Source organism: Marmota flaviventris, chromosome 19 (assembly GCF_047511675.1).
Source record: "Marmota flaviventris isolate mMarFla1 chromosome 19, mMarFla1.hap1, whole genome shotgun sequence".
Lineage (NCBI taxonomy): Eukaryota > Metazoa > Chordata > Mammalia > Rodentia > Sciuridae > Marmota > Marmota flaviventris.
Window position 1 is genome coordinate 13,522,513 of NC_092516.1, and position 14,757 is coordinate 13,537,269.

At 45.7% G+C, this 14,757-nt stretch overlaps 1 protein-coding gene across 2 annotated transcripts in view; it reads left to right on the forward strand.

The window, feature by feature from the left end:
* Vps35l (VPS35 endosomal protein sorting factor like) overlaps positions 1-14,757 on the forward strand; it is a 100,484-nt gene that overhangs the window by 56,112 nt on the left and 29,615 nt on the right. For both annotated transcript variants that reach the window (XM_027940760.2, XM_027940761.2), the window contains exons 20-26: positions 712-774; positions 2,549-2,634; positions 4,346-4,426; positions 6,642-6,705; positions 8,809-8,907; positions 10,295-10,372; positions 11,540-11,654. In XM_027940760.2, coding sequence (XP_027796561.2) covers positions 712-774; positions 2,549-2,634; positions 4,346-4,426; positions 6,642-6,705; positions 8,809-8,907; positions 10,295-10,372; positions 11,540-11,654 — 586 coding nt within the window. The remainder of the gene's footprint in view (positions 1-711; positions 775-2,548; positions 2,635-4,345; positions 4,427-6,641; positions 6,706-8,808; positions 8,908-10,294; positions 10,373-11,539; positions 11,655-14,757) is intronic.

Below are 14,757 nucleotides of genomic sequence, written 5' to 3' on the forward strand. Positions count from 1 at the left end.
AACAGTACCCCTTTGGTCCTTCGGGGACCTTTCAGTTGGGACCTAGTGTGCTTCGGAGTGGGCAGTTTACATTGGTACCTGGGCACTTCTGAGGCAGGTCTCTCAGACTGTGCCCCTGTCCTCAGGTCACACCGTGGCCTTGGACCCCACTGCTCAACGGCATCCGACTCCTGTGCACTGATGCAGTGAAGACCCAGGGCCATGGTGGGCTGGAATAGGGTCTGCAGACTGTGGCCACACGTAGCCTGTCACATGTTTGGGGGAGTAAAGGTTTATTGGCACACAGACACCCGCATTTGTTCACAGGTTGGCTGTGACCTCTTTCGTGCTGCCGTAGCAGGGCTGAGTCGTCATCATGGACTGCAGGCCCCTTACAGAGGATATTTATCCAGCCCTAGAATAGCAGCAGCCGGGGGCGGTGGAGAGCACAGTGCTTTCCGCCTGCAAACCACCCTCTCAGCCCCCATCTGTGCTTTGAGCTCCATTTCACGGATAGGGCTTGAGACTGAGGTTAAATTGCTTCCCAAGACTGAGGTAGAACGCAGAGGGAGAAGGGCCAGCTCAGACGGAGGTGGAGCCCGACCGAACCCTAATCCTGCATATCTTGAGCAGTCCAGGCTGACCCCGTTGTAATCGCCATTAATGAAAGAGGGTAGTCTTTTAAAAAAATACCCAACCTTTGTTAAATAAGGCCTGTCTTTTGTTTTACAGCTTCAGTCAATCATTAAGAAAGTGATTGCCTACTTCCATGACTTCTCAGTTCTTTTCTCGGTGGTAAGTAGCACTTCTTAGTTACCTTTGGAAATCTGTATCTTATGCCTCAATATTTTTTAAAAATATTTTTTTAGTTATATGTGGACAGAATATCTCTTGTTTGTTCATTTCTATGTGGTGCTGAGGATTGAATCCAGTGTCACCTGTGCAAAGCAAGCGCTCTGCCACTGAGCCACAACCGCAGCCCCAGTAACGTTTTCTTGACACCGCAGGCTGAGACATACTGTTCTTTTCTATAAACCAGTTAAGCTAATAACTTCATACATAATTGTGTCCTAACAACTTAAGCAGCTTTAGGAAAATAATACACATAAAACTGAAAGAAAACGTTATTCCCATTCAGGTCATTACTGACCAGTGAGATGTGTACACCTGCTGGGCCTGACGTAGCTTCTCAAACCTTGCCTTCATGTCCTCTTGCACATGGGATTTCACACAGTACAGGTTGTGCTTCCTTTATCCAAAGAGTTTAAGATTTCTGATTTTTTTTTTTTAATACTTGCATGGACTTTATTGACTGAGGCTCTCTGATCCTAAAATTCATTTTTCAGATTAGGGAAGCCCAAGTTGCACTTGGTTTTTATGCAAGTTAATGTTGAAACTGTGAAATAGATTGAACTACTAGTTGTCTCATCATCTGACAAGAGTTGAGATTTATTACATTTCCCTCAACAAATTTAAAATGCCTTTAAAACGTCCCTTTGAGTAAGCTGAGTGCCTTGAGCTAGTAGGAATCTAGGTGATTTTTGTCCCTTAGCTTCTGTCTTCTGGGTTCCACTTGTATGTACTTAATAGGATCTTATGGTGTCTTCTTTTTTGATAGCATAAGCTGATAGGTCTTGGACATGTGCCATATCCCCAGCCCTGTGCTGGGACTTTCCACTCTGCCCCACACCATTTTCACACCAGCCCTGGGAAGTCGGAGCGATTATCATCCCTACTCTCCACATGAGAAACCGGAGGCTGGAAGAGTTGGAATGACCTGCACAAGGTCACAGTCACCAGGGGCAGGGTCATTACCCAGAGCTGGAGAGTTGTGTTTTGAGGCCACACTTTTGAGTGTGTGTTTTGAGCTCAGCTGGCTGCTCTTTGCTGCTCATCCGTACACTTACAAGAAGATTGATGTGGCCGCCTAGGAAAGCTGATGGTCACCTAAAGCTTCCCAGATGGTGTGCTAAAATGTTACCTGATCCTAGCACCAATCCTTGGGACACACATTTCGAGTTCAGATTGACTATGCCTTATCCGAAATGCTTAGGACCCAGAAGTACTTTCGATTTTTTGGATTTTAGAATATTTTCATATATGTGATGAGACCTTGGAGATGGGACCTCAATCAAAACCCAGAATTCCTTTGTTTCATATATACCTTACACACCTGGCCTGAAGGTGATTTTATACAGTGTCTTAATTTTTTGCATGAAACAGTTTCATGGTGTGGGACTTTCCATTTGTAGCATCACGTTGGTGCTCAAAATGTTTTGGATTTTGGAGCATTTTGGATTTTCGGATTAGGAATGCTCAGCCTGGAGTTTTTTTAGAACTTTATATTCCATCCATGGCTGTCAAGAACATCCAGAATTTGGAGCATTTTAGATTTTCAGATCAGGGATTCTCAACATGTAACAGTTTTCAGAAGCCCTGGGTGGGTCTTTCAGGGGAGCCCTGAGCACCTTCTGCTTTTCTGGCACCCCCTATCCACCCCCACACACAAACTACTAATTCCTTCCAATTACCTATGCAATTGAATGTAGAGTGTTTTCTTTGTTTTTAGGAAAAATTCCTGCCATTTCTGGACATGTTCCAAAAAGAGAGTGTGCGGGTGGATGTGTGCAAATCCATTATGGAAGCCTTTATCAAGTGAGTGACCCCCGTGCCACGGGAAGTCTGGGTTCCTACGCTCATGTGTGCTGCTCTGAGAAGGTGTCAGGTCATGCACTTTGAGGCCTGGTGATGTGTGCAGATCTCATGCCTGAATCCTGGGAAGGAAAACCACATTAGAAGCAGGCTTCATGATTAGAGTTTGTAATTGGTGCTTAAGAAAGCAATGAGCCGGTTTTGTGGGTGTGAGCCTCGCCAGCAGCGCCAGTTTTTTACCCTGCTGTGTTTTTGGAAGGCGGAATCTTGGGATGAACTGCCTGGGGAGTGACGTGTTAAAGTGAAAATAAAAGCCTGATTATGAAAGTCCCAGCACAAGGAAGGTCTTCATCTTCAGTGTTTAGATCCATAGCTGACTAACTTGAGTTCCTTTTGTCTTAAGACTTTCTCAAAACTGCCTACTTCTAGTGGTACATGAAATGATTTTAAGGTAGTACATGCAGGAAAGATCTTTATTTAATTTGCATTTATTTTTCAAAATCCAAGACATTAAGTTTTAAAAGTAGAACCTTATGCTAAGATCTTATTTAAACACAGGTACACACAGTAACTACCTACCAGAGTCTAATAATACCACATGCAGTATTCCTTTTAGATATTTATTGAGAACCTACTATGTGCCACACATTGTTCTGGATATTGGAAAATCACCAGTCATCCAAAACTCATGCCCTCACTGGGCAAGATGGTACTATAATGCCAGCTACTCAGGAGCCCAGGAGTTCAAGATTAGCCTGGGCAAAATAATGAGGCCCCATCTCACAAAATAAGAAACCCAACCCTGCCTTTTAGTGATGAGAGACCAAATGAAAGTCTAAACAATACATTGAGGTAGCAATAGCTATAGAATAAAGAAAAATGGAGGAAAGTGAAGAATAGTGACAAGAATATGTGAACCAGCATGAATATTCAAGTTATTGATTTTCAACGTATTTAATAATATATAACTAACTTAATCTGATTTCATGGTTTTTGAGGACAAGGACATTAAAAAATTAAAGTTGCTTTAAATATTAAATATGTAGATATGGTCAAGTTTGGAAAATGAAGTTTGTTGCTGGGATATGATGTAATCTTGATATCTTTCTAAAAGAGTAATTCCTTTCTAAAGATTGGTATTATTAATGTACTTGGAACAGATATACCTCCTTCACTTACATAAAGCTTTATAGTAAGAGTTTATTAATAATTTTTAAAATATTTTTTTAGTTATAGATGAAATACCTTTATTTTACTTATTATTTTTTATGTGGTGCCAAGGATCAAACCCAGTGCCTTACACATGCCAGGCAAGCGCTCTACCACTGAGCCACAAACTCAGCCCCCAGATTAATGATTTTGCCTGTCACTTGTCACATCACATATAGATATAAGCAGAAGCAGCTTCAGACTTTGCGAGGAACATAATAAGAAAATAGGTTTGCCCTTTGCCTGGCTTAGGCTTAGGAAACGTCACATCTTTACCATGATTTTGCAGTTAGGAGAAATTATGTTTGCAAAAGAGCCAACTTGTTATTTAAAGAAAAACGATACAGCAAAGCCAGAATGTCGCCTGTACTGGTAAACTGGACCTTGTGAGACGGCAGCCAGCTCCTTTGCGGCTTCTCAGATATGTGGTAGACGAGAACTTGACCCACCCTTACATTTCCATCAGTGGACAGAGCATTGACCCTCACCTTTCAATGTCTCCTAGGCATCAGCAGGAGCCCACCAAGGACCCCGTCATTCTGAACGCCCTCTTGCACATCTGCAAGACCATGCACGACTCCGTGAAGTAAGCTGCACATGGCTGACCCTGCGTGGAGGGTTTTGGTGCCACCTAAGAGCACTAAGGGGAGACTGCTGCCAGAGGCCACCACAGAGAGCTTTACGGGGTCCATTAAGATTCTTGCTAGCGAGGAAGGAGGAAAGCAGGGAGGCAGAGGTTAACCTTGAGAATACAATGGCAGATGTTTTTACAAAGAAATTTCTGTTGGGAAAAAAGCCTGGTTTCATCCAACTGAAATCAAATTCCACGTCTCGGGGAGATGTCTGAGAGCAGAAGATAGTGTAACCATGAGCTTACTCATCCAATAACGTGGCCTTTTAATTTCATCTCATTATTAGCTAGTTATTTAAAATTCAAATGAAATTGCATTTCTTGTGTGAACAGCTCTGTTTGCCCAGTGTAGTTGAAGCTCATTCAATCCCCTGGCCTTACCTTTAGGTCAAAGTCTGAACTACCAAGGCTTTGCTGTTTTGTTTAGGGTTTTTTTTTTTTTTTTTTTTAATGCTTTGTTTCCATTTGACTATGCTTAAAACAGTTCCTGCTTATTTGTGGCTGAAATCTTCATCCCCAGAGAATTTTAGGCACAGCAGTTTGATTTACTGGAAAATGTTAACAAGAGTTAACAAAATTGTTCCTGGAACTTCACTGTTAATAAGATGTGTCGTGTTTGCTCTTTTTAACTCTTAACTTTAGAATCTTTATTTCTATGGCTCTGTGCTTTCCAATTCATGAGTTATAAAAATCAAAATATCAAGAATATCATATTTATTTTTATAACAAATGGACCCTGATCAGCTTTAGTTTACAAGAATAGAATTAAAGGCACTGAAAGCATCCAGAGAGGCACTGTATGTTTACAAGACACTGGGTGTTGGCTTTCTAGATCAGGAGGTGAGGAAGGGGAGCTCCTCCTGGCACATCCTCCAGGCACCCAGTTCCTCTCGAGTGATGTCCTGTCTTCCTGCTGGAAGCTTGTGACCTCAATGTGTCTACATCCCAGCCTGTGGCATTGGAGGACAGCTGCTTTCTTTCAGGGACTTTGAAAGGGTCACCTCCCATTGTCACATGGACTTGTGAAAGAAGCAGGAATGCTGTCTCAAAGAACAAAGGGACATTGCATCATGGAGGACAGTCATCCTTGGCCAAAACTTACTCCCCCCTAGAACATACCAAACAATAGCCTTCAGTCCTGTTTTCTCTGGGCTCTTAAATTTGTCTTTCCTTTTTTTACTTCTTGGATTTTTGTGGTTTTTTGCAGTGCAGGGGGTTAAACCCAGGAGTATTCTACCACTGTGCTACCTCCCTAGCCCTCTGTTTTATTTTGAGACAGGGTCTCACTTGGTCACCAAAGCTGCCTTGAACTTGGAATCCTCCTGCCTCAGCCTCCTCAGTCACTGGGGCTATTAGGTGTGCACCACCACACCTGGCTCTTAAATTTTTAAAAAAACAAATTTAAGAAACTATTTATAGGCCTTCAGGATAATGAAAAATGTAAAGTTTCAGCATTTTTAAAATATTTATTTGTGTTAGTTGCTTCTATTTCATAGAAAATTTAAGATCTGACTTAATGTTACAACACTTCCCAGACTGAGGTAGATTGATGGGTGGAGATGGGAATGGGCGTCTTGTGATGAAAGCACTGTAGGATGGTGACGGTAGGACCTTGATGGTGGCTGTGTGGGTGCTTACTGGAAAGTTCTTAGATATATGGTGGATATATATTTCTCTGAAATACAAAATTTGACACTAGACCTTGCTACCTAAATTTTGAGGAGGAGAAAATTACCTTCTCCTTTCCTGTTCATAAATGTATCTTGAGAACAGCATCTTTGAGGGAGAAAAGCACTTTTAAATTATGTAAATTTTGATTGCCATGGGGTGGAGCGGGTAAGGGGGTTTTAACCCAGGGGCTTTCCACCACTGAGGCTTATCCTTTTTATTTATTTAAAAAGGCTATAGCTCTTTTTATTTATTATTTTGAGATAGGGTCTCAAATTTGGAATCCTCCTGCCTCTGCCTCTCAAATTCTGGGATTACACGCATGCACCACCATTCCTTGCCTGATTGCATATTTTTATCCAAAGAAAAATGCGCGTCTCGTTGGAAGTTTTTGAAATTTAGAAAATGCAAAATATTATCTCCTATTGAATTGCTTACTTTTTTCCTTTAGAAATTTTCATTTATTACCTCAGTGTTAATTATGTACAATTATTGATTTTAGTGCACTCACTCTTGAGGATGAGAAGAGAATGCTGGCACATTTGATTAATGGATTTATAAAAATGGTAAGTTTGAGGGTAGATGTTATAGCACATTTGGAAATGTGATGTAATTGTTTATCCCCGTGCTGGTGAAAGCAGTTTGTTATGTTTCCTGGTGCTTTTTATTTTTACTGAGATAAGATGAAATTAGAAAACATCTTACTTTAGCCAGGACTCCCCTGGGGGCAAAGAGAGCCAAGACACACTGGCCTCAGAAAAAAACAAAGAGGGAGATTGGAGAGGGATCTGTTGGCCCATGTGGCTAAAGTCGAGGTGTGGTCCTCCAGGGGAGCAGTGGCCCCAGGATCCCATGATGTCACGGCGCCCCGCCGTCTGGGTCCGTCTATGGCTCTGTGCTCTGCTCTGACTCCTCCTGGATGTTCTCCAAGGGCTCTGTATTTGCATCCCTCCACTCACCTGCAGCTCAGCAGGAGGGTCTCCAGCAGATGCCCTGGATTAGCTTGGGTCATGGGGGACATCTGCACACCTGAATGGTTGGGATCCTGGGGTCCAAGAGCAGAAAGGAGCAGCTCCTTGAAGCTCCTGTGTCCCGATGATCAGATGATGGCAGGGTTGTGCCGGGTGGGTGGTGTCTCCCCATCTGTTGGACTCACTTGCTGTAGACAGTTCATCCCAATGTGCTGTGGTTTTAGTTCTACTGGTTTACTAGTTGTTAGGATCTGTGGGTGGCTGGTAACCAGGCTGCTCTAGGTGGTGGCGATTCCTTTAGCAAGATGGGGCAGGAGGGTCCAGGCTCTGCTTGCTTGCCCTCGCCCTGGTCCTGGCTGTTGTCTGGAGCTTTCCACTTTTCTCCCTGTGGCCCCTTTCTTCCCTCGTCACCCCGTAGTCCAGTTGAGCTCTCTTACATGGTGTTGACTTCCATGGGGGCCAGATGGAAGCTGCAAGGCCTGAAGGCGAGGCTTAGAGATTACACAGTGAGCCTCTGCTGCATTCCACTGTGTTCTGTAGGTCAGAGCTAGTTAACAGGCCGCTGATGGAGGGGAGAAGCAGCGTCCATGGGACCTTGCCCAGGGCCAGTCAGTGGGAGGGATTATCGCAGCCTGTGTTGGAAATAGCCCACCATCACCCCTTCCAGCCTGGATGGTCTTTGCCTCTTTGCTCAGAGCTAAAAAGTAGCTGTGCACCACCAGTTTTTTTTTAAAGGTAGTCTCACTTTGCTGCCCAGCCTGGCCTTGAACTTCTGGGCTCCAGCAGTCCTCCTGCCTCAGCTCCTCAGTAGCTGGGCCATTTGCACACATCACTGTGCCTGGCTCCATATCTTCTATTTTAATAGAAATGTCAGAACCTAAAAAGATGAGATCACTTTGAAAATAGCCCTGAGACTGTATGTGCTTCGGCATGGGTTCATTTAACTGCCTACCGGATTCTGTGGGTAAAATATCAATTTTGATGAAAATTTAGGACTGGCCTTTCAGTTCCCACCTGGAAAACGTACCTGCAGGTTTTTACCCAGTGACTTGCTTTTGCCCTGGTTTATGCTGTGTGCTGATTGGCTGGTATGTATCCTTTTATGGCTTTGTCTGAAAGTCACCGAGTTAAAAAGAGAATATGAGGAAATAGATGTGAAACCTGATAGCTACAATGGAAATGGCAAAGTCAACCCTCTCTGGGCCAGGATGATTGATCTAGCAGTAAAATTTCTCCCACTAACCAGCTGTTCATAAATTCCAAGAAAAAGAAGAGGGGAGTTCTTATGGTGGAGAAAGTTCCTTCTGTGACTCGGGCAGCCACTGGTGATCTGCTGAGGTCGGATCCCACTCAGGAAGCAGAAGGGTGGGGCCCTTATTAGGGAAAAGCTCCCTGACAAATGGCTCCCAAGAACCAAATTTATGTTCTGTGGAAAAGCCACAGCTGGCCGACAAAACGCCCTGATTTTCTTCCGAGCGGTTTCCCTCCATACCTGGAAAATCCTGTTTACCTTTGGAGCTGCTGTTGTATGCCCTTTGACCTCCTGTGTTCTTGCCTGATGCCCTTGCCGTGGGCTGAGATTGTAATAATAGCGCAGTGATTGGCGGGCTGGAGTAGTGGGAAGCTTTTCTAGTTGTGTGCTACCCTTCCCTCTGAGGATGGCATTGTCCCTTTTAGTGTCTTTCTCCTTGATTCTAGGTTTCCTTTGGCCGTGATTTTGAACAGCAGCTGAGTTTTTACGTTGAGTCCAGGTCGATGTTTTGCAATCTGGAGCCTGTGCTTGTGCAGTTGATTCATGTAAGGATTTTCAATTTATTTATTTTTTGTCCTCTCAATAAATCTTTATTGATTATCTGTGTGCCGCACACACCAGTCTTAACCTGGGATTCTTCTGGCCCATGTTGCTACTGTTCTCCTGGGTCTGAAAGTAATTTCTCATGGATTAATCAAATCTACACTTTGTGTAGATTCTGGTGCTCTGAGCACCAAGACTAAAGGTGGACTTACTGACCTCTTTTTCTCTGAAAATTGCATATTCTTGTTTCCGCATTGCCAACAACAGAGGTAAGCAGTTTCACTGAGTTACGGAGATAGTATCCCAGAGTCCCTTCTTGCCCAACCTTCAAGTCCCAGTTTTCTCAGATTATGGCCTCTCACAGTAACTTGATAGTACCTGGGCCCAGAGACATAGTAGCAGTTTTGTTTATTATGAAGTTAGGTTCAGATAAATTTAGTATACATGGCTTAACAACTCGGTAGCTATTTAAAATAGTATCTATAAATTGAAAGAAAAATATTTTTATTTGTTCCTTAGCCATAATTATTTACCAATGAAGTGCTTGTACTTCTTGAGCACTGCACAATTTCCCAACCATGGAATCAGATACTGCTACCCTTATTTTCTGTTTCTAATTGATTTTTTTTTAACTTTTGCATGGTATTTGCTTTTTATCATCATCATTGGCAAGAGCCCAGTTTTGCAAATGTCTAATGTGGCTGCAGGGATGAGAGGCAGACAGTCCAGTGTTGAGTTGTGAGCTACCCCACACCAACCTTTTGCACAGTGTTCAGCAGTTGCTGTTTCCCTAAATACTGTGGTGCCCCGTGGCTGCTGCAACCCCCTGGGATGCCATGTGCACGGTTTGGAAATAGTAGGTAGAATTTTCCTACGTTCCCACAAACGCTTCCTTCAGGCTCTTTGATTGCTACATGTCTGTTCGAGGAGAATAGCCTTTTATGCATTTGTTTCCTCTAGTTAGCAGGTTGCTCAGCACAAATAAACTTAACTATATATAGAGACTGAAAAATGGAGGTAATACACCCACCCCATGTGTATATAAGAATCACATGAGTGAGTGTGCTCTAGCTGGCCGGGAGCCACCGTTCTTGCTGTTCCTATTGTTAGTACTGTGGAGCTAAAGCGGATAGTTTGCTCTTACACTTGGAGGTTTCTCGAAGTTCTCTACCATCTTAAGCTTAGAATGTGGGGTTTCTGGAAGTGGAGTAAGTGAACCCATTGGATCAGGAAAGTGGCCATCCTGTTGGCCCCCGTGGCACTTGAGGGTTCGGTGCTCACCAGTCTTGGACCACGTGGCCTGTTTGCATGGACGTTTGAGTTAATGCCCTCATCTCTGCACTGGCTGTCATCTCATTACCATTTCTGTTTTATTTCTTAACAAATCAGAGTGTGAACCGGTTGGCCATGGAAACAAGAAAGGTAATGAAAGGAAATCATTCCAGAAAGACGGCGGCCTTTGTCCGGGTACGTTGTGAAGATGAGGACTTGTAGACTTCCACCTCTGGTGGGTTATTCAGTTGGGAGGTTGCTAAGTTGTTCCCAGAGAAAGACAAGGATGTCGTGGTAAGGCTGGTTTAATACTGAAATTTCAGCTTGATTTTTCCCTGAATATTTATGGGTTGATCCATTTTCTTATTTTAAAAAGAAATGCTCAAAGGAGTCTGAATTTTAGTACAAGTTGAGCATCTCTAATCCACAGATCCAAAATGCTCCAGAATCTGAGACTTTTTGAGTACCAACATGTAATACCACAAATGGAACATTCTGCACCAACGTTCATGCACAAAATCACTTCAAACATTACCTTCAGGCTGTGTGTATAAGTGCATATGAGACCTAAGTGAACTTTGGTTTACCTTTGGGTCCCATTTCAAGGTAGCCTCATTTTATATATGCCAGCGTTCCAAAATCCAAGGAACTAGGAAATGTGAAGCACCTCTGGGCCTGAGCATTTCAGATAAGAGACTTTCAACCTGTGTGCTTTGAGGAGGCTGGTGGGAGATGGATTTTCATTTTTGTATGCCAGCTGAATTGCCTCTAATTTTTATCTACTATAATATTATAATGTTATTTCTCTCTCTTAATAAGACTTTATATGTAATACCATGCCTATAACTGGTAATCTTAGTACATTTTTTTCCTCTTGGTCAGAGTTTGGCTCAGGTTTGAAAATAAATTTCAGCTTCTTGAATGCATTATTCAAAATTTTATCAAAGCAACACTCATCTGTGGCTTTAAAAATGAAGTCATGCCACAATGATCACGTTGAAAGATAAGCATCCCAGCCTGCCTCTTTGAACCTAAGGCCTCCCAGAGCCAGCCGCCCTTGGGCTCTTCCCACCAATCTCTTCTTTGTTCGCATTTCTAAGTTTGGTTTAAGGGTCGCTTTGTGATTTACCCACGTTCAGTGTTATCTGCATACTTCCTGCAGTGATGGAGGAGGAATTGTTTTTCCTATGCCATCCTCCTCTGAGGTCCCCCTTTGCATCTTCCCGAGGGTCATGAGAGAGCGAGCAGCAAGGCAAGAGGGAAGAGCCAGTGGGGAGGGGGTCGTGGGGCATCTTTGCCTGGAAACGTTGAGGGCCAAACACAAGAATGTCAGTCTCACCTGCGTCCCCCCCTTCTTCCCAGGCCTGTGTTGCCTACTGCTTCATCACCATCCCCTCCCTGGTGGGCATCTTCACCCGGCTCAACCTCTACCTGCACTCTGGCCAGGTTGCCTTGGCTAACCAGTGCCTCTCCCAAGGTAAGCCTGCCATCCCTCTCCCTAAGCGCTGCCCAGCTGCTCAGGAGAGCTGGCTCCGATGTGTGGGTGTGTGTGTGTGTGGGGGGGGGGTTCTTTCAGGAGGAAAGTGATCAATAAATGCTCTCTTAAGCCTGTTTCTTTAGTAGGTGCTTGTCAGCTACCCACCCGTTTGCTGTAGAGCAGAGAGATTTCCCTGGAAAAACCCTCTCAGACCCAGCTCAGGCAGCTGAGCCCAGCTAGAGAATCTGAGAGATTAGCCCTGCTTGGCCACCCTAGTTTTATGTTTGCTTTGGTTGTTGATATTTGTTCCTCTATTTGCAACCCTAGTATTCTACTTGCGTGCCTCTATCTGTGTACAAGGATAGCCGCTTGCTGTTATGGGTAAAACTTTTGCTCTGGGAGGCCCAGAAGCATGCCCAGGGATGGGTGGGAGGGGCTTATCTGAGAGGCCACCCCAGCGATGATCAGAGGGTGAAGGGCCAGCAGAGCATGCACGGTGCTCTCTCCCAGACATGAGTGTCTAGGAGGTGGCGTGAGACACACCTCTGTGCTACTCTTCCTGAGGGGTGAAGAGGACAGGTTCTTTACCATTTAGTGCCACCTGTCATCAGCTGTGCACTGATCTGGGACATTGGCTTCCTGGCACACTCTGGCTTGCCCCACACCTGAGCCAAGAGAATATCTTCAGGTGGAGAGTCGCAGGGATTTGGTGCAGGACGCCCTGGTCACGCATGTCAGTGGCGTGTGCCAGGTGCTGCAGGCAGAACCCAGGCAGGTTGGTGGCAGGGTCTCCGTCCAGCAGGCCAGGCAGAGAGCTGGAGAAATCCCAGGCAGCATCAGTTGTGTGGCAGGCCCTCTGCACACGCCTCTCCTTCACCCTCCAGCAGCCACATGAGGCTGCCCCCACGCCTGGTGTCGGCCCTCATGCCCAGTGTCGCCCCACGCCCGGTGTCGCTTGCCCGGGTGAGGAAACAGGCAGAGCCTGGGGAAGAAGCTGGCTGGCTGGACCCACCAGGGAGTCTGTGAGCCAGTGCTCAGACCCTGATGGACCCTCAGCCCTGCCCTTCAACCAGTAGGTACGCGGGGCACCTGCTGGCCAGCAGTTGGGGAGCTTCGCTGACTGTGGGGGTCCCGGGCTCCACTGAGTGGGGTAGACGGGGTGGCTCCGCCCCGCCCCAGCCTTGGGGGGGGTTTGCCGCTGTTGCTTCAGCACTTACTGCGTCCACTTAGGTGGCTCTCCTGGGTCTGGTGTGGAGTGGGGTCTCTCACTCCTCGGTTCTTTGGGTCCTTGACGTGGCTGTTCTGGTGTCATCTGCATCTTAATTCAAACACAGGACTCTGGCTGTCAAAGTCTTCAGACATGGGTGCCCTCCAGGAATCCCTTCAGTCTGCTCGGTTTTGCTGTCAGCTCTGGGGACTCCAGCTGTTTCCCGACATATTTGGAATTAAACCCCGTGTCCCTGAGTTAGCCATGTGGGCCTTTTGATGTTCTTTGAAATAAGCTGCCTCCCAATTCAGAGCCTTTGCACTGGCTGTTCCCTCTTTCTAGAATGTTCTGACACAGCCCCCTGCCCTCGCCAGCATGCTGTGACCTCGCGCTCATTATCGTCGTGGCTCATGAGCTGACTTTTCTTACTGTTGGTTTTCTTATTGATCCTGGACACCCCCCTCTGCCTAGGACAGACACAACCCCACAGCGTCGTCTTCGCTGTGTTGGTACATGTGGGACTTTCTTCTAGACTTGGCTTTACTAAGGACGACGGGGTAGCAAGAAACAAAACAGCAGTGAACAGCTCCCATCAAACACCTGAAGAAGGGAAAATTGAAATTAGGAGGCACTTCCTTCGAGGTTAGAAGTTTCAAGTCTTATGGGCCGTTTCCCTCTTCAGGAATGGCCACCTGGGGGCCTTCTGTGTTCGATTCCGCCTGCAGCATGACGGGCAGATTGTGCACTGCAAGTGCAGGCTCTGGAGGCCTAGAAATTTCTCCTGCCAACTTGATGAAATCAGAACTGACTTTGAATGTTGCAGATTTTGAACAGATTTATGACTGGAGCCCCTCAGTGCTTCACGCTTCCAGGGAAAAAAGCACAGCAAAAGTTCTCAAGCCAAATGCTTCTCTGTCATCTGAGGATCTGCTGAGGCTGCTGGGCATGGTGACGTACTCCTAGCAACTCTGGAAGCAGAGGCAGGAGGATTGCAAGTTTGGAGGCTTCTGGGCAACTTGGCAAGACTGAAATTTTTTTTCAAAGGCTGGGATGTAGCTCAGTGGTAGAGCAATGCTTAGCATGATCGAGCCCTGGGTTCAAGCCCTGCTACTGCCAAAAAAAAAAAAAAGATTTTCTGTTCCAAGAACTATTTGCAAAGATGTTCTCCCTGCCCTGCTCCCTGTGGTGCCCTGGTCCACACCAAGGGACCACCGTGGAAGGCCAGCCCCATACTTCGCACACAGACAGTGGCCATCTTGTAAAACTCTGGGTTCCCGGTCGGCCTCGCCCCTGGCCTTTAAGCTGCTGCCAGGGGGTAGGAATGTGGTGTCCATGTTTAAAAATTTATCTGATGACTCTTACTTGAGTCCCTAAATGCTGGGGTACTAACCTTAAAAGCCTATTATTGCTGTTCTGAAAGCCATGTGTAGCAATTGCTGGCCAAAATAAATAATGTGTTCAATTACTGAGAAGGGGAAGGCTAAATATAAATTAAGTGGAGCTTGTGGGAATGGGCCACTTCTGTTTGTCCAGGCACATCCTGGTTTAAAACCTCCCTGAGCTATTTCCTTGCCTTCCTCAGTCCAGCCGGATGCCATCTCCCCCATCACACTCAGCTTTGCTGGGTCTGGGTCCAGCCCAACAAAGACACCCCTAGGACCCTAGGCAGGCCCATGGGGGACACTGATGCAGGCACAGTGTGAGGCGGGCCCAGCTGTGTTCCCTGTGTGCACTGGTACTGTGGCCGGTGGCATCCCTGGGACCTGCTGTAGTCTCACCTGTCACCCAGCAAACTCCAGAGAAGGAGGACTTGACACCGTTGTTTGGGCATTGCTTCTCTCCCGGAGGTAGCCCAGAAATGCCTTTTTATCTTTTCTTCCAGCCTTTATACCAGAT